Below are 19,659 nucleotides of genomic sequence, written 5' to 3'. Positions count from 1 at the left end.
TAGGAAAATTCAGTGCCTGCATCATAGACTTACTGCCATTACAAAGATTATAAATTATTAAATTTATTGTAAATTATTGCAGAAATTATTAATTATAAAGTATGCTAAATTTTATGATTCCAGTCAATTAGCACATATTTCCTTGATGAAATAAATACATAATTGATAATGGCAGGAGGAAATATCTCAAAATTAATTTTAGTTAATCATATAGTAACAACAAAGTGGGGTTCTGGGAGGGGAAAGAGATTCAACAGTATAGGTAGCTCCTTATTCTATACAGAAGCTTCCAAAGCAGATTTTATATCAGAGCTGTCTATGAACATATATTCAAAAATAAATTGGGAGAACTGCAGTCAGGTTGTAAAGTAAATGAAAAAAATTAAATAAATAAAATAGAATAAATTTATAAAATGCCTGCTTCCCTTTATGGCCTTTGAAGGCTGACTTTGCACTGCATTGACCATAGTGCTGGCTAGATTTTGTTCTTAGAATATGACTTGGCAATCCTTCCCAGTTTGATTACAGGCCTAAAGGTGGCCAGGACAGACAAAGGCCATATTGCCCCTATCAAGATGCTCTTAATCAAATTAACTTTTCATAGTAAGCCTTGTTACCTCCAAAGAAAAAATATATTGAGAGATGTAACTACAGATATTCAGTAATTGATAAACATTTCTCTATTGTTTACATCTTCTACGGATGATTTTTAAGTGCAATTGAAGTTAACCAGTATGTGTAAATGGACATTGGAAGATATCATGAGGACAAGCAGATAAAATGGAAATTATTCATAATATAGAGCTCATACTATGCATTGTTTTAAGACATAAATTGGATGTTTAATAAAATAGAAATAAAATACTTTGGTAACTGTCTAGAAGGTCTTTTAGAATGTAGCTTGAGAATTTAGATGCACTGCTCTGTTGTTGTCACAAAGCAAACAGGAGACGTAGTTTGTGGGGGGACTACTAAGGCTTAATCATGATTATATGTGACTGCCTGCATCCCTTTCTGCCCGGTGGCAGAGGCCAAAATAAATTATCTGGTTGAAGGAGTGACTAGAGATTTCCAAGTGTTGAAAATTAAGAAATTTATAATGGCTTAGGTGAAAGCACCATACTGCATACCACAGAACTTACATAAAAGAACAATGGTATTAATGAGAAGTAAAGAGCTTTGTATAGAGGAAATAGTATTAAAAATGAGAAATGATGTAGAATATTGTAGAAGGTATGGAACAGAATTAACATTTGTTCAGTGACTCAAGACTTACAGTAAGAAGAGCTTTACAACAAGGGATAGACAGTGGCTGGAGAGAAGAGGAAATTATAGAAAGACTAGAAAAGACCATTTTGGTAGGAGAAAGAATGAAATGAAGAAAAATAAATGTACAATAAAGGTATAGAGGGATAGCTGTGGAAAGGGAAGACAAAGAATAGACAGGAAGTAATAGAAGTCTGAAAATTAGAAGAAGCTGCAAGTTTCAAAGACTTGGGATTAATGTTTGTCTTAGCCTTGGTGTTTATTTGCTACAGCTAATACTGAAATTTTTAATGGAGGTCACCATCACATGACTCTATTGTATACAAAGGAACTTTAAAAAACTAAACAGAAAGCACCAAAGCTACACAGAGTAACACTGTCTCGAAAAAAACAAATAAACAACAAAACAAACAAACGAACTAAACATAAAGAAAAGCAATAGCTTAATTTTTAAAAACATGTCATGGAACTAAACAGAGTTCTCAAAAGGAACACAAATGGCCTAAAAACACTTTTTAAAGTGTTTAAAGTTCTTAGTTATGAGGAAAATGAAAATCAATACTAACTTGAGATTTTTCTCTTACTATAGTCAAAATAGCTAAAATTAATTAAACAAATAACAGCATAGACTGACAAGACTTCAGAAGAGAGGAGTGCCTACTCATTGCTGCTGGGAGTGCAAACTAGTACTGCCACTATAGAAATTATGGAATTATGTATGATGCTTCCTCATAAAACGAAAATAAATCTACCTCAAGAACCAGCAATATCACTCTTAGAATATACACAAAGAGTCCTATATCTTACTACAGAGGTACGGCTTGTTTTTGTTTTATACAAGTGAAAATTTATTTTCCTATAGAATATATATTTGTAAAACATAAATACTAAAATTCCCTCATTCTGTTTGTGTGACATGCATAAATACACATATAGTCATTGTCTAAGATTTCTTCCTATGTTATATGCTGATTTTCATTATAATTTAATGAATTAAAAAAACATTTTCCTAGAAATCTTATAATATTTCAACTTGAATTTTATTAAAACACACACTCACTTCACCAATATTTTTTCCTATTGTTTTGTTTTAACAGAATAAAATTTATTAGACCGACTCCTATATACTGATGATAAACATGGTACCAAAATTAGTAAATTTTAGGTAAATTCATACTTCTCCTTCTATAGATGTTCGATCATAGCAAAAATTCAAATTCTCAAATAGGTCAGCATATGGGACATAATTAAATCATAAATGTAAGAAAACTTAGTGAGAAGAATTTCTTGCATGTTTCCTATATTTATCTCTCTGCATGTGAACAGAATATTTAAAAATAATACTCCATGAAACATATTCCGTACATCTTCTCTGTTATATATTTATTCATATATAATATAAAGTTTTACATATTACCTTAAGAAATTTTTGGAGGTAAAATATTACATAAGGGAGTGAACACTTTCATTACTCACCTTTAAAGACTTAGTCAGAATATGTGACTAAACTGAAAACAGTTCATCTTTGTACTGGAAGTCATCAGAATCACTGCTTATACAGCAATCATTACATGGATCTTTAAACTGAATTTTAAATTAACACTCTAATCCATGAAAATTTAAAAGTCAGTAGTTAGTTTAAAAATTAAAAGTATCATTTAAGGAAACAATTTAACATACTTTGATTATTCATATTCAGTCATGAAATTCATATACACACATATATATATGTATGTATATTTTGTTGTTGCAGCTACCTTCATATATACCAAGGTATGTAGGTATCCAAAGTCAAATATAAAATTATTATAAAAGAAGCAGCATTTTTAATTCTCTAGGGAAGGTGCAGTGCATGTTATAGAACTCTGTTCTGACCATATCTCAAAAGACAGTTCTATTATCTTTGGGAGCACTGTGCTTTCCAAAGCAGAACACAGTGGAACTGGAAGGCAGCACCACAGATAGAAATTCTTCCCCTGGTGACACATTTAAAAGTTTCATTTCCCAAGCCCATTTCTAAAGCCAACTTTAGTTGCATGAATTTCCTTTCAATAAAGAACCTACCAATTGCATCACTGTGTGATTTTTACAGAGAGTGAAGGGCTAAGAGAACAGAAATTCCCAAAAGCTGAGGGTTCTCTGGAGGACCAAGTGAGGCTGCTCTACTGGGCACTGTGGGTTTGGACGCCTACAAGAAGTCCAAATTGGTCCCTCAGGGCATCACACACTTTATACTAATAAACATCCAATGCAGTAAGGTTTAGAATTTTAATTCCAAAAATTCCACTTTATGCTATTATTTCCCCTCAGAGATGGCAATATTGACAAGTTTAGACAAACTGTACAGATGATATTCCATCCTCTGAAGGCTTTGACTAGGATGGTTTTGTGAAGGTTAACCAAAATATGACTTATGGCTAGAGAACTAAATGCCAGCTGCTTAAACTATTGGCTTTGATCCCATGTGGAATCATGACACAGTGCCAACTCTGATTCACAACAACCCAAAATTGTTTTTCCAAATTCAAATAAGTAGTGAGCCTGAGGTAATTGTGGCAGTGATTGCAAAGTTGCAGTGGGACAAGTCTTGGTACTGAACTAAGTAGAACTACAGACAACTAACGCAAGTGGGAGAAGTTGTCTTCCCTGGGGAAGCATACATTTACTGGTTACTCAACCACAGTCATCCCTAAAAGCACACACTGAAGTAGCATTATGCAGACAGAGCAGGTTGTGCTTATGTACTTAGGACTATATATAGAGAAACAATTTAAAAGGGGCCATAGATTTGAAAGAGAGGAAGATGGTGTATATGGAAGACTTTGAAGGGAGGAAATGAAAGGGAGCAATGATGTAATTATATTATTATAATTATATTATAAAGTCAAAAAGTAGAAGAAGTAATTGTTCTTAAAAGTACACATTAATCATGACAAGCAAAACCAATGAAGTCATTGTTGAACAGCTTCATTCAGAGTCCAGACTATTTATGAATTGTGCTGTTGTTGGGGCTCATGCAAAGTTTTTTGCTCTTAGAGAAACAATGGTATAGTTGATGAAAGGTTTTTAATTTTCTATTAACATCATTCCTCATCACATCAGACATCTGAAATGGAAAAAGTTAAGTTCTAATACATATTTTCTTCAGATATCTATCTTGCATTTGCAAGACTATTTGATTTGCTTCCGTTTGTTAGTAAAGCTGTATTTTATAAAATATAGGCTATAAAGTCAAAGACTACAACTAGTCAGTAGAACAATACTCATGAACATTTCCATTCACCAGTCATTTCAGGTGAATTCCTTCTTGTCTTGCAATAATGGCTGTTTTGTGTTGAGGTTATACGCATCTAATGTCACTTCCTTCAACTTGAAGAAACTGTTAGTGTTTTCCATCAAAGGCAGTCTAATGTGAGGGAGGGAACTTTATTACAAATAAGCCTTACAAAATTAACATGTAAAATGTGTGACTATAGAGACAAGATTATACAAATATATAAAATACATTTGAAGAAATAAATTTATTCATGAGTTTATAAATAATTTAAAGTATTTAGGCTAATACTTTTAAAGTATCAAAAGTAAAAGGTAGAAAAAATGATTTCACTAAGAATAAAGATAAACTTTTTAAGGAAATGTTTACTTTAATATTTGTAAAATAAATCTTATAGGCTATATAATATTGTAAAAGTTTCCTACAAGTACAGATCAAAATAAATGACAATAAAACCAAATATTATCATAGACAATATTTTTAGAAGAAATTTTGTTCTTTTGCTATTTGGAAACTTAAAATAGAGACTCTGAAGGCTATAATAAAGAAATTATACTACTCTGAAAATGTATTTTATCAAGAGATTTGTGATAGATGCTATTTTTCACACCTAAATATTTAGCCAAAAAATGGCAAACTTCTTGGAATTATTGAATCAACAATTTCTAAATTCCTTTTTATTTATTCACAAAGAACTTATTTTTTCATCAACTATGAAACTTTAGTTCTCCTTTTTTATGATCATTTTCTTTTGCAAATGTTTGCAAAGGAGCCACATTGAATGAGGAATATAACTATATTCTTCATTGTTGATTCATCCAATTCTATGTAATAAATATAAAGTAAAAAATTGTGAGAATAAATTCTTAACCAGTTTGAGAATTGAGGGAGAATTTATTGCTATAGATTTTCATTCTTATCTTCCTAGTAAATTTCACATAACTGATATACTTTCCTTACCTTCCAATCAATTATTGTAACAGTGGAAATGGTGACCACAAGACCAATTTTTGACATTTCTTTTACTATACCAAAACATTCTAATATTATAAATTCCTGAATACCTCAAAACTTGAAATATTAATAAAAATATATATTGAGTTAGAAGCATGAGCAATGATTTGTTTTAATACTTTATCATTTTAAACTTATTCCAATTTTCAATTATCTTCCTAAAATCCCCCAACATTGTTCTGAACTCTTTATTATTTCTTAAATGTTTGTCCTGAAATTCTAAATTTCTTAGGGAATATACTCTACCAAAAGATGGAGACTCATTTTCACCACTCTGCACGTGTCAAAAATGTAAAAAGCCACACTGACTTTTTGGTCAAGGAGAGTGGGGTGAGATGATTCAACCATGTTCTTGCCTCAACTGAAATTATCTTTTCTTAATAATTTTGTACTGTTTCTAAGTAGTATTTCAAATTATTCCTTATCAATTTGGAATTCCCTAAGAGTACTTAAGCCAGACAGTGCCCATCTTTACAAGCACTCAGGGAGGCAGAGGGAGGTAGATCTCTGTGAGTTCGAGGCAAGCCTGGTCTATAGAATGCATTCCAGGACAGCCAGAGCTACACAGAGAAACCCTGTCTTGCAAAACCAAAAAGAGAAAGATACTTAGTCCGCAGAAGCTAAATGCTCAGATGCAAAAGCACGTAGTGTTTGTGAATGCTGTAACTGTGGGTTACATTGCCAAAGTTCACTGGGACGTGTAATGAGAAACTCATTTTTTTCACAGGGAGCTCAGGAGAATCTGGTGACCTGGCAGAACACATTCCAATCCATCTTTCTACTGATTGCTCTGCCTTTTTCAGAAGGAAGAAATGCTCTAAAAATTATCTCGCTACTATTTATTTCTTCATTTTTCTTCTCAAGGCAGTTATTACCTCTTTGTTCCTCAGACTGTATATAAAAGGATTTAGAAAGGGAATTATTATTGTGTAAAACAAAGAATACATTTTGTCATTATTTTCACTTGACCCCGACCCAGGACGCACATACATGAGGAAGAGAGTACCATAGAACAAAGACACAGAGAGCAGGTGGGAACTGCAGGTGGAGAAGGCTTTGCTTCTGCCTTTCTCAGACTTTGTTTTCAAGATAGCAAAAAGAACATAAAAGTATGAAATTATAATAGTCATAAAAGTAAAACCTTGTATAAAAGCTGAAAATATTAAAACCAGAAGGACATTAATTGTAGGATCAGTGCAGGAAATTTTGAATAGTTGCAAAATTTCACAGTAGAAATAATGTATGATATTGGATTTGCAGAAATTCAGTCTCACTAACAAACCCACATGAATTGCTGAGTGCAGAAAACCAACAACATATGAAACATGTATAAATTGTATACAGAGGCTATTTGACATCATTACTGGATAAAGCAAAGGATTACATATAGCCACATATCTATCATAGGCCATTGCCGACAGAAGGAAACATTCTGTGGTTGCACTGGATCCAAAGAAATAAAACTGGGTGAAACACTCAGCCAAGAATATTTTATGATCCTTAGATAAAAAATTGACAAGCATCTTGGGGGTCACAGAGGATGAAGCACATGCATCAGCAAAAGCTAAACTTCCCAGGAATAAGTACATGGGAATATGAAGGTGAGGTTCCTTCCAGATGAGAGCAATCAGTCCAAGGTTGCCCACCACAGTGATGAGGTAGATGATGAGGAACACCAGGAAGAGAAGAACTTGCAGCCTGGGCTGATCTGTGAGCCCTATCAGGACAAGCTCAGTCACAAGAGTCTGATTTCCTACTGTCATGTCTGCCCTGGACAATCACTGGAATGAAATAACAAGTAAGGAACAGTCAAAGAAATGACATAACTATCATGACTTGTGCTACTGAAGTATTCCTAAAAAGAGCTTCTTGGTTCATTTGTGTGTACCTTTTTTCTATATTTGTTAACTTTCAAAAATTCATAATCTATTTTTAAGTTAAAATATATATTAGCATCATGTTTTTTTCTTCCTCTTCATTCCTCCAGTGTATCTCTTTTTACTCTCTCTAGTCCTCAGACTATTTTTCTTTTTTGTTTATATTTTTATTTATTTATATTTATATATCACATATATTCCTAAATATATAAGCACAATATTTTAGTCCGTATAGTGTCTACTTTTATACACAAAGTATATCCTCAAAATAACTCAATATGGATGATTTGTTTTCCATATGACAGGTTTTAAGAATTGTGTTATTGTCTATATTTACAATTCAAACATAGAAACGGATTTGAAGATTTTTGTAATTTCAATAATGTAACATTCTATTAATTTCTGTATTTTCTGTCGCTCTAAAAATATAAATATAATATTAATATAAATATAAAATTTACTATTTCCATGAAATAAAGATTTTATTTATGACCAATAAAGAGTATCTGAAGGAACTTGGTTTTCTTAATTTTTTCTTTTCAATATAAGGTCTTACTATATAGTCTTTGATGGCCTGAAACTTGCTTTGTAGAATAAATCAACCTTGAATACACAGTGATCCTCCTGCTTCTGTCACCCGAATGCTGGGTTTGCAAATACGTGCTATTATTTTCTGCTTAATATTTTTGAAAAGGAAAAAGTTCTTGGAAGGATGTATGTGCCTTGTTGTGTTTTTTCCACATTTGCCAACTTCCTTAATTATAGGATCATATTTCCAATGCTTAAAAAAATGAAAATATTGTATAATGAAAAAATTGTATAAAACGGGGATTATACAATTTTAAAATATAACTAAACACTACCTTTCTAGAAGTTAAAAATCTCCATAAGTAACCAATTGTGAAATGTCAGGTTATTTTCACTAAAAATTCATGAAGAATGAATGAGCTTCAAAATTCTTACCTGTATATCGTACTAAAAGAACCATTAAATGAACAAGCCCAACAATGCTTATATTATTTCCTTTATTTTAGCAGATTGTAAAATGATCACAGCATTTTCCTATTCTCTTTTCTCCATATAACTCCTCCCAGAAACCCCTCCTTGCTCTCTTTCAAGCTCAAGGCCTATTTTTCATTAATTTTAAAATGATTTTAAGTTGAGAATTTTCTTATTCTAAATATAAATTAAGTAATATTTGAGCATGAGATTGTACTTCAGTTAGAAAAACTTATACAAAACTTACATTCCACCTACTAGAGTAAGAATATCCTTATTATCAGGTACGAATCTTGCAAATAATACTGTTGTATAAAGTTTTCTCTTCATAAATTTTAGTCTTTGATACACAAGATGTATAAGGATCCTATTATTACATTTGTTAACCACCAATAGTCCCATTATCCATAAAATCAAAGTTTTTATCTCTCCCTCTCTCTCTCTCTCTCTCTCTCTCTCTCTCTCTCTCTCTCTCTCTCTCTCTCACACACACACACACACACACACACATACACACAGAAAAACACACAGAGACAAACATATCCTAAAGTCAAAACTTTCTCAATTTAAAAGCAAAAATAAATAATATTTGAGCCTCATAGAGAAAAATTTACACACAATTTGAAAGTGTTGAAGCTTTCTTTCTTTTACTGGAAGTTTATATCCCTACTTTCTGAAAATTTTGTTACCTTCAGGAACAATAAAATGTCTATTGCTTGTGTTTATGTGGGTAATTACTTGCACTAGTAAATATTTGGGGTGCTAATTTTCTTTAAGGTTATTTAGTACTTAAATCTTAACTTTGTTATCTGCAGACACATTGCAAAGCAATAACAGAATTCTGCAAATTTTTTTTCACTCTCACCTAAATCCTTTAAAGCAATAGAAAACGGAACACTGCTAGTTTTCAGGAAGAAACACAGAAAGTATAGGAAGAAGCAATATTATTTGTGTGGACATTCCAGACCAGAAGACATAGCAATTATTATTTCTATATCAAAATGGTTCTTTTAAACACTTCAAAATTCCCTGTATACATCCCAGAGATCCTCAGGAGAATGAAGTCAAGGTTGTTCTGGGCATAGTGAAATAATCAACAAATTATCCACGTAACTAGTTCCACTGTGTGTCCTGCAGCAGCCTGTTTATAAAATATCAGGGAATAAGGTTTAGAGAGAGATTCCTCTTTTCTACCCAGTTTTTCTGATATTTTTATTTCATCATTTTATTGAAAGTAATTTTTTTTCATATAATACTTTTTGACTATGATCCTCTATTCCTTCCAGTTTTTGTCTACCTCTCTTCCCATTCATATCCACATCTTTTCTGTTTTTTCCTTAGAAAACCAACAAGCATTTAAGGACTAATAATAAAATAAAACAAAAACAAATTGAAATGAAATAAAACAAACAAACAGAAGAAAAAGAACTAATGAGCAACCACAAAGAGTGTATGAGTACAGAGGCACACTTCATTTTAATACACAGGAATCCCTTAAATCAAAATTGACATGCAAAAATCCGAAGCCTTCAGGACACAAATGGAAAATGGACTGAGAAAAAAAGTCACGGAAATAACAACTTTCACAATGTGCTAAAAAACGTATTGGGGTAACTTTAACCAAGCAAGTGAAAAACTTATTTTTTATAACTTAATTAACACAATGATTTCTGCTTAGAAATACCAAATGTGCCATACACTTCACATATTTGTTGATTATATCCCCAACTTGGACTTCCTATCTCAGGGGACAAAAGTACTCAAAACAAACAGAAAAATATCCTCGAACCTTTGCCTCAATACCTTCATTTCCACCACTGTCAAGTTTCCGATTTTTATTAATGTATAATAAAAATAAGTTTTTTTCTATCTCTATAATTGATCTAAAAATTCTAGAGGCTGTCCCTTGGAAGTAGAAAATACTGGGAGAGAAGAGAAACAAACACATGTTTGTTTCCGGCTGATCAGCACTGAAATAATCACACAGAAACTATATTAGTTCCAATACTGTATGGCCAATAGCTTAATAATATTTCTGGCTAACTCATATCTTAAATTAATCCATCTCCCTTAATCTGTGTATCACCATGAGGCTGTGGTTTACCGGGTAAAATTCCAGCATCTGTTTCTGGTAGGGCTACATGGCTTCTCTCTGACTCAACCTTCTTTCTCCCAACATTCAGTTTAGTTTTTTCCCACCTACCTATATTTTGCCCTGCACAGCCCTAAAACAGTTTCTTTATTAAACAATGGTATTCAGGAGCCGGGTGATGGTGGCACACGTCTTTAATCCCAGCACTCGGGAGGCAGAGGCAGGCGGATCTCTGTGAGTTCAAGACCAGCCTGGTCTACAGAGCTAGTTCCAGGACAGGCTCCAAAGCCACAGAGAAACCCTGTCTTGGAAAAAAAAAGAAAAAAGAAAAAAAAACAATGGTATTCAGAGCATACAGAGGGGAATCACACATCAGAGGAAGATGGTGTAAGATATGCAACAATGGTCTACTAAAATTTCCAGGGGATAAATTGAGGAAAAATGAATGATGAATATCAGAAGAGGTGTATGATGGCTGCCATCTTTACTTTCAATAGTAAAGTAAAATAGGACATTTTGTTTAGCAGAACAGGAAAGTAGAGTCTTTCCAGATATTATCCATGAATCATGAATCTGAGCAGGAAGGGTTTGTAAATTCTGCTTGAGTTTAGTGAAAAGCAAGCTTTCATGCATGATGTCTATGGAAGGGATCTGTTGTTGCTAAGACTAATTAGTTCATAGTGGAAAGGCTGAAAGGAAACCGAGACTCTTCAAATGCAGTTAGAACAACTTAGATGTTTTTTCAAATGATGAATGGATAATAACAATATGGTACACATACACAATGAGTTCTACTCAGCTGAGAAGAACAATGAGATCCTGAAACTCGCGGGGAAAGTAATGAAATTGGAAAATATTGTAGTGAGTGAGGCAATGCAAAACATGTTCTCTCTTTGCAGATCTTAGCTCAGAGGCTTTATATTTGAGTATTTATCCTGATAACTACAGAAGCCAGGAACATAAAGGGAGACCATGGGGAAAGAGGGAAAACAGAAAAATTCTAGAAAAGAGGATAATGTGACACAGGAGCTATGAAGGGGAAATTTAAAAAAAAAAAGTAGGAGAGAAATTACAACTTTGGAAAGGAGGTTGAGGTTAATACAGAGGGAGAGAGAGAAAGAAGAGATAACTAACTCTGTGAGTACTTAAAAAGGTTATGGGGAAAGTTTAAATGGAACGACATTACATGGGGCCATAATGGTTCTTTCAAGAGCCATAGACTTTCCAATGGAAGATCCAGTTTAAGGCTTAAAAATCTCCCTTTCACCAAGACCAGCTAGCCTGGGTCTGAAAAAGCATGGGATAAAACCGGACTTACATAGCAGACAATGAGGACTACTGAGAACTCAAGAACAATGGCAATGGGTTTTTGATCCTACTGCACATACTGGCTTTGGGGGAGCCTAGGCAGTTTGGATGCTCAACTTACTAAACCTGGATGGAGGTGGGCGGTCCTTGGACTTCCCACAGGGCAGGGAACCCTGATTGCTCTTCAAGCAGATGAGGGAGAGGGACTTGATCGGGGGGAGGGGGAGGGAAATGGGAGGCGGTGGTGGGGAGGAGGCAGAAATCCTTAATAAATAAATAAATTAAAAAAAAAAAAGAAAAAATCTCCCTTTCAGTTGTTGAGGGGAAGGTATCAAAGAGATTCACCAAACAATATGCACTATTGCCATTGTCCTTTATTGCATCCCAGAACTTAAAGATAAGACCCCATTGCTAAAATAAATCACGCTTTAAATACAAGGAATCCAGATGAAAGTGACCTGCAAGACTCCTACCTAAGACCAAATGAACACAGGACCTGGACCTAAAGGTACCATGCAAGTTGCCAGGGGAGAAAAAAGATCAATAATCCTACCCAAATTTAAAAGGTACAAACCATGTCCAACCAGAAAGATGCCCACAAAGGCAAAGTAGCATTAGTGTTATTTTTAGGGTAAACAATGTTTGTGTAAATAAATATAAATAAGGCCCACTCAGGATGGAACTTCTGCCCAGTACTGTAAACTTAGCCCACAACCTGTGGCAGTAGACATCAGAGGTCCTAGGTGAGAACCAACTATTGCAACTTTCCTATAGCAATATAATTTCACACTGTATTCTTAATTCTTATGTGTATAATCACAAATAGGTATTACTCTTACCCCTCAGCAATGAAACATCTTTCTTCAGCAGGTGGAAGCTACTAAGTTCAACAACCATTCTTTTGTAAAGTTAAGCCCACTAATAGGTTATCCAATCACAAATGGCCAACTATAAACCCATATATAAGAAAAATAAATAAATAGGTTCAAGTGTGTGTGTGTTTTGTGTGTGTATGTGTGTATACATGCTGTAATTATAATCATATAAAAGTTCATAAAAATGAGTGAAATTTGTAGGGACACAGGAGGAGGAGGGGAGAAAGTTAGGGTGGAAATGATATAAATATATTACTTGCCTATGAAATTATCAAAGACTAAATTTAAAGTTAAAGAGATAGGCAGTGGGCTCTCTCACATTCATTGTATGTGAGACTATACAAGGACATAAGTATTGCATTATTTTTTAATAATTTTATTATTATTAAAATTATGTTTATTTCTCAATTTTCAGAGTATCATCCTGGATAATGGTTCATTTATGTTAGATGATTATCCAATTTGCTTATAATACAATACAGCATAATTAATTCACTGAATGTCCTTTCATCTTTTGTGCCTATACTCTAGATACCTATAGCAAGATTTGAATCTATCATCTAAGTTTCATTGATAACCCCCACAATTTGCCATAATAGCCCCAACTACAAGTCAAGCCACAATTACATGTGAATAATTAAGCTTTTCTTTGAAGTAATATGGTATCTGATTATTTTTGTTAAAAGAATTTTGACATAATTATACTTGTAAATTTCAAAAAGAATTACTTTTTGTGTGTGAATGAGTATTTACCTACATAATTGCATGTGTGTTGTGTGTGTGCTTGGTGCTATTGTAAGAGTGAAGGAGTATTTACCTGCATGATTGCATGTGTACCATGCATATTTACCTGTATGATTGTATGTGCACAGCTGTACCATGTGCATGTTTGGTACTGAGGGGAGTGTGGATGAGTATTTACCTACATAATTGTATGTGTGCTGTGTGTGTGCTTGGTGCTATTTTAAGGGTGAATGAGTATTTACCTGCATGATTGTATATGTACCATGTGCATGCTTGGTGCTGATGGGAGTCAGAACAAGATCTGTGATGTCCAGGATGTTGGGAGTTGTACAGTGGACGTGGAGAACTGAACCTGGGTATTCTGTAAGAGTAACAAGTGCTTTTAAAAACAGAGTTAATTTGTATAATTTCAGGGATGGTAAAAACTTTTTGAACTGGTTGGTGGTGACACATGCCATAGCGGAGTCTACAGATGGAGTTCCAGGACAGCCAGGACTACATAGAGAAACAAGAACTGGAGAGAGAGAGAGAGAGAGAGAGAGAGAGAGAGAGAGAGAGAGAGAAATTTGGTAACATAGATTTTAAATTGATACTCCAACTAAAATATGTTAAAGCATAGATAAAAAGAAAGTTTAGGAAACAGATTGCAATGTTAGGAAAATAATTCAACATTTTAAATTAGATGTACATACAAATAACTTTTCTTTTGATTTTTCAAGACAGGGTTCCTCTGTACAGCCCTAGTTGTCCTAGAAAATTACTCTGGACCAGGCTGGCCTTGAATTCGGAGAGCTGCCTGCCTCTGCCTCTTGAAACCTGGGATTAAACTAATGTACCACCATGTCTGTATACAAATAATTTAAAAAAGAATTTAGTTATGTAGTATATTTTTAAAGGACTTTTGTCACAGAGAAAATAAGGGTATTTATTTTAGGATAAGATACAAAAGTTGACTTTTTTTTCCTAATAATGTGCATTTTGATTATGGTTAAGTAATTAAATACAGGCATCATACAGTTAACATCTTTATAGAAAACATTCAGTATCGTTGTTGCCATTGACATGCAGATAAGCTGCTTCCAACTAGTAGAACAAGGCATATCTGTTAGTAGTCCAACAGTTTAAAGCTAATTCTTTTGATATGATTATTTTTCATAAATAAATATACTGAAAGAATATAATTACTCTTTTTAAAAAATAATGAATTATATATGTCTACAAAATAACAGTCATCTAAACTAAAATATACAATTGTATAGATATGATCAATTAATTTACCTCTGATGTGTGCCTGCAATCATTATCTATAGTTGAGAATTCATTAGCACAACTTTGTATTTATTTAATTTTAGGTGCCAGACAACCTTGTAAATTCCACTTTCAACTCTTAGTAAAATTGAAAACAACAGTAATGTAAATACCACAAAACTTTATGAAATTGCTTTTCACTGCACTAAATTTTATAAATTATTATAAATATTATAAATTATTGAACACTATTTACTATCATTGATAAAATGGTAGCCTGGGCTCTAAATATAGACATGACACATTTTGAACATTTTAAGTTATGGCTACTCCATTTTTCTTCCTATATCCATTGATACCATCTTTATATTTAATTGCATTTTCTTTTTTCTTATATTCAATAGTACATTTCTTCTCAAGAATGCATTCCCTCATGAAATAATTTTGCTATGATTTTAACAGTGTTGTTTAGTGTAGTAAATGATTAAAAACCTTATTAAAGAAGAGTAAACTATTCCTTCCTGAAAACTGCTAATTATATTTGCCAAAGATGATTAGAGTTATGTCTCAGCAATTGTGTCTCAGGATGTTCTAGTAAAACTATAAATTCACGTCTGAAAATTTGGAAATGACAAAGAAAATAGTTAACATGAAAATCTAAAAACTCAAATAAAATAGAGGATATTATTTCTAGACAAGGTGTTTATGAGTTGTGCTACCACAGCTTCACTGACCATTATGAAAGAAACCAACGGGGTTTTAGATCCAAAATTCAAAGCTAGTTGTCCCCAGCAGAGGACACTGACCCTCCAGGAGAATGACAGAGTTCTAGTCAGTACATAGGAGCTCTTTTCTTTTCTGTTGATTTTGTCATCTTATTTTCCACATTATGTGAGGGAGAAATGTCATAAATTAGTATTTCCTTACTACTCTTCTAAAGGCACCTATAACCTCTTTGTTTCTGAGACTGTAAACAAATGGATTGAGCAGGGGAATTATTACTGTATAAAATAAAGAAAGCATCTTCTCTTTGTCTCCAACTGGTCCAGACCCAGGGCAAACATAGATGAGAAAAAGAGTTCCATAGAATAAAGAGACAGAGAGCAGGTGGGCACTGCAGGTAGAGAAGGCTTTGCTTCTGCCCTTCTCAGACTTCTTTCTCAGGATGGCAAAGAGGACACTGACATATGAGACCATGATGGTTACAAAGGTGAAGGCTTGTATAGAAATTGAAAATACTAAAAGCACGAACATGTTAATTGAAGGATCAATACAAGAAATGCTGAAAAGTTGCAAAATTTCACAATAATAATATTGTATAATGTTGGTTCTGCAGAAAGTTAGTCGAAGTAACAAACCCACATGAATTGCCAGGTGCAGAACACCAAGTAAGTATATCACAGCTATAAACTGAGTACAGAGTCTATTAGACATCAGCACTGGATAAAGCAAGGGCTTGCATATGGCTACATAGCGGTCATAGGCCATCACAGACAGAAGAAAACATTCTGTAGTTGCACTGGAACCCATAAAGTAAAACTGAGCAAAGCACTCAACAAGGGATATAGCATGATTTGTAGATAAAAAGTTGATAAGCATTTTGGGGGTCACAGAAGATGACGTGCATGAGTCAGCAAAGGCTAAACTGCTGAGGAATAAGTACATAGGGGTGTGAAGGTGACGGTCCTTCGAAATGAGAGCAATCAGTCCGAGATTGCCCACCATGGTGACGAGGTAGATGACGAGGAACAGTAGGAACAGAGCGGCCTTTAGCGTGGGCTGATCTGTGAGTCCCATGAGGATAAACTCAGTCACCAGAGTGTGGTTTTCTTCTGTCATGTCTGACATGGACAATCACTAAAATGAAAGAATCAATAAATACAGAAATCCAAAAAATTATAAAATTGGTGATATCCAGGTCACTAGTATATTCCAAATGGTTGTTTCTTATGCCAGGACTTTTAAAATGTTCGTCATTGTCTACTTTAATATGCATTAGAATTTCTGCATAATAAAAATTGAAACATTACTACACATAAAATAATATGTGTATTTAGTGGAAAATCTTTTTGTTTTTGTTTTCTTTGTGGGGGTCAGGCATGGTTTTTCTGTGTAACTGCCCTGGTGATCTTGGAAGTGACTCTGCAGACCAGGCTGGCCTTGAACTCACAGAGATCTGCTTGCCTCTACCACCCAAGTGTTGGGATTAAAGTCATAAGCCATCACCATCCAGCTGTGGAAATATATTTAAATCTAATAAATGCAGTTTGTGTTTTTCATATTTAGAACTGCATGTCTCATTTGAAACTCACATGAATAAAGCAGGTTCCCCTCCCAAGAGCATAATCAGAAAGATCAGTTGAGTGTACTTGATGTTAAACTGAAGTTTAAAGATTAAATAATCAAGATATTTAGACATTGCATATTAGAGATGTGGGTAAGGGATTAGAAAAAAAATCTCAGATTGTAACATAAAAAGAATAAATACATAAACAAATATGCATTGTCATACAGTAGGAAAGTGTAATTGATGTGACAGATAATGCTAGCACTGTCAGCTGGAATCTGGAAATACATAGAATGAAATTCCTACTGTGTACTCTGCATATACCTAGAGGAAAATGAACACACACCACATCTCCTCATGTGTATTATTAGCATAAAGTAAAAGACATCACAGTGCTCACTGAACATTAAGGTAAAGAAATTGATGTTTTCCCATATTACCTGTGAAATACTAATTGCAGCAACCTTTGGGATACAACTTTATAAAATTCAATTTATTCGAATTAAATGCATTTACTAATAAACCTACCATTCTTTTAGTTATACTTTAGGAATCTAAGCACTACTGTATAAAAACAGATATACAAAGAATATGCAATTCATTTTTTGCAAAGGAGCATGTAAGAGAAACAGATGGATATGTCCTGCTGCATTCAAAAATGAACTATTATCAGTTTTATTGAGAACTACCACAATGAATATTATCTCTGAAGACAAAAGTATGAAGGAGTAAAATATGGCATAATCACACAGACAAATAAGCTATGATTTTTAAAACATCCCCTTAATTTCAAAAATATGTATAAAACACATTATATTTATAATACTGTTTTTCTTGGTATATAAGTACAAACTAGGATGGAGAAAGAGAGGTGGGAAAGAAGGAAAAAACAACTAGAAATTTCGTAAATGCAGACTCATATAAATAATATTTTATACAAAATTTTATCTATGTGTAGATTTGTATCAAACATGTTAATAGCTTATAAATTTGAGCACAATGGAGTCCTGATAGTGGCTTTTATAAAAAAAATATTTTGTGACATGAAAATTTAAAGGCAATAATTTAATTTTTTATAAATAAAATTAAATAGAAATATAGAAATAACCTCCAGGATATTTTCATATTTCTTTAGCTATTATAGGAAAAAAAATTTGGCACTGAGAATATATATATATAAGTTTGTAATTCTCCCAACTATCTATGATTATATATGTAGGGATTTTAGGGAAAGATTTAGAAATCTTTCAACTTCAAAAATGTTCTCATTAAAATATCCCCTTTGTGAGTATCCGTTTAAAATATAAATTTTATATTTCTTTTAAAATTGTATAAACAAAATGATTTTTTGATATTTTTAGTCACAGAAAAACTTCAAAAATTTTCATATGAAAAATAATTTAAAATAAAATGAAAAAATAAAAGCATAAATACTGCTAGCCTATATGCAACTATAAGAACATTTTTATGTGTAAAAATGTGCAGAAATTGGCTTTCATATAACTTTAAAATGAAAACACATTTTCCTCGAAGAATTGAATATCAGTATAAGGAATGACTTTTGAGCTGCTGTTCTATCTAACAGAAGATAAAACATTTGAGAACTTTTACTTTTAAACACATAGAGTCCTAAATATACATCAGGATAAAATGTAACATAAAAATTCCACCCTATGGTATTTGGCCAGATATAACTATTGCAACTGTATTCAGTTATTATGATGTATAATTTAGCTTAGAATTAATAATTTTAACATAACAGAATAATAATGCAATGATAATTATTTTGCTTAACAGTTGCAGGAAGCACTTGGAGACAAGCGGAGTCTATGGCAGTTGCTTTTCTTAGCTTCACATGATTTGATGAATTTGAAGGAATTTTATTTCACTCAAGCACTACCACTTAAGACAGAATTTCTCATTCAGAAATATTATAAATAAGTAATATTTGTGACATAATCATGTCTTAATTAAGAACACCTTTAACACTACAAAATATCCTCTGAATACATTGAAATTTTCTTATCATTATTCATTTTTTACCTTCATTGTCTGATCAGTGAGAGCATTCTCAATGAGTGTTACTGATGCAGTACAATCCCAAAAGATATATATTTTTCAGACTGCCATTTGTAGGTGTCTGTCTTCTTTTCCGTTGCTAATTTTTATAAAATCCTTTAAAAATTTTTAATTTCTTATGAAAATGTTCTGTACAAATTACCAATTTGGAAATCTGCTTTCTCACCCAATTTCTGTGAAACACCAGGCACCTGGAAATGCACTCATTTTCTGAGACTTATGTTAAATATATGGGGGAAAGTAGTATTATCTGTGAGCCAGGTTCCCCCTAGAAACTCCAAAATGAAGAGCTTTAGCATCTTTTCTTTCATGGCAAACAGATTCTTTAAATCATCTTCAAATTCTCTTAATTTCCCAAGGCATTCCTAGCAGGATAAAGTCAAAGTTGTTCCATGGGGCATTGAGAAAAAATCATCACATCATACGCAAAGCTAATACAATAAAAATGCATTTGTCCTCAGAGTTCACAGGGGAGACTGTTTTATTAAAAAAAAAAATCACTGAGCAAAAACTTTGAATAAGTTTATTTTCATTCCTCTTAGTCACAACTACCTAATTAACTTGATATTCATTTGGAAGTAGAAGGGAAGGAGGGG

At 33.0% G+C, this 19,659-nt stretch overlaps 2 protein-coding genes across 2 annotated transcripts; both read right to left on the bottom strand.

Moving 5' to 3' along the window:
• Positions 1-6,393: 6,393 nt before the first annotated feature.
• On the bottom strand, positions 6,394-7,317 carry LOC101991049 (olfactory receptor 5AC1-like). The gene has a single exon (XM_005345266.2). It carries the CDS (start codon positions 7,315-7,317, stop codon positions 6,394-6,396), a length of 924 nt encoding a protein of 307 aa, XP_005345323.1.
• Positions 7,318-15,609: 8,292 nt separating this feature from the next.
• Positions 15,610-16,545, bottom strand: LOC101995604 (olfactory receptor 5AC1-like). Its single transcript, XM_005345277.2, has one exon. The coding sequence runs from the start codon at positions 16,543-16,545 to the stop codon at positions 15,610-15,612; it is 936 nt and encodes a 311-aa protein (XP_005345334.2).
• Positions 16,546-19,659: the final 3,114 nt, after the last annotated feature.

Source organism: Microtus ochrogaster, chromosome 2 (assembly GCF_000317375.1).
Source record: "Microtus ochrogaster isolate Prairie Vole_2 chromosome 2, MicOch1.0, whole genome shotgun sequence".
Taxonomy (NCBI): Eukaryota; Metazoa; Chordata; class Mammalia; order Rodentia; family Cricetidae; genus Microtus; species Microtus ochrogaster.
This window is presented reverse-complemented; position numbering and strand designations above follow the sequence as displayed.

Bases quoted from the DNA above. Each gene is read 5' to 3' on its own strand.
- LOC101995604 (XM_005345277.2), bottom strand. From the start codon at position 16,545: ATGTCAGACATGACAGAAGAAAACCACACTCTGGTGACTGAGTTTATC.
- LOC101991049 (XM_005345266.2), bottom strand. From the start codon at position 7,317: ATGACAGTAGGAAATCAGACTCTTGTGACTGAGCTTGTCCTGATAGGG.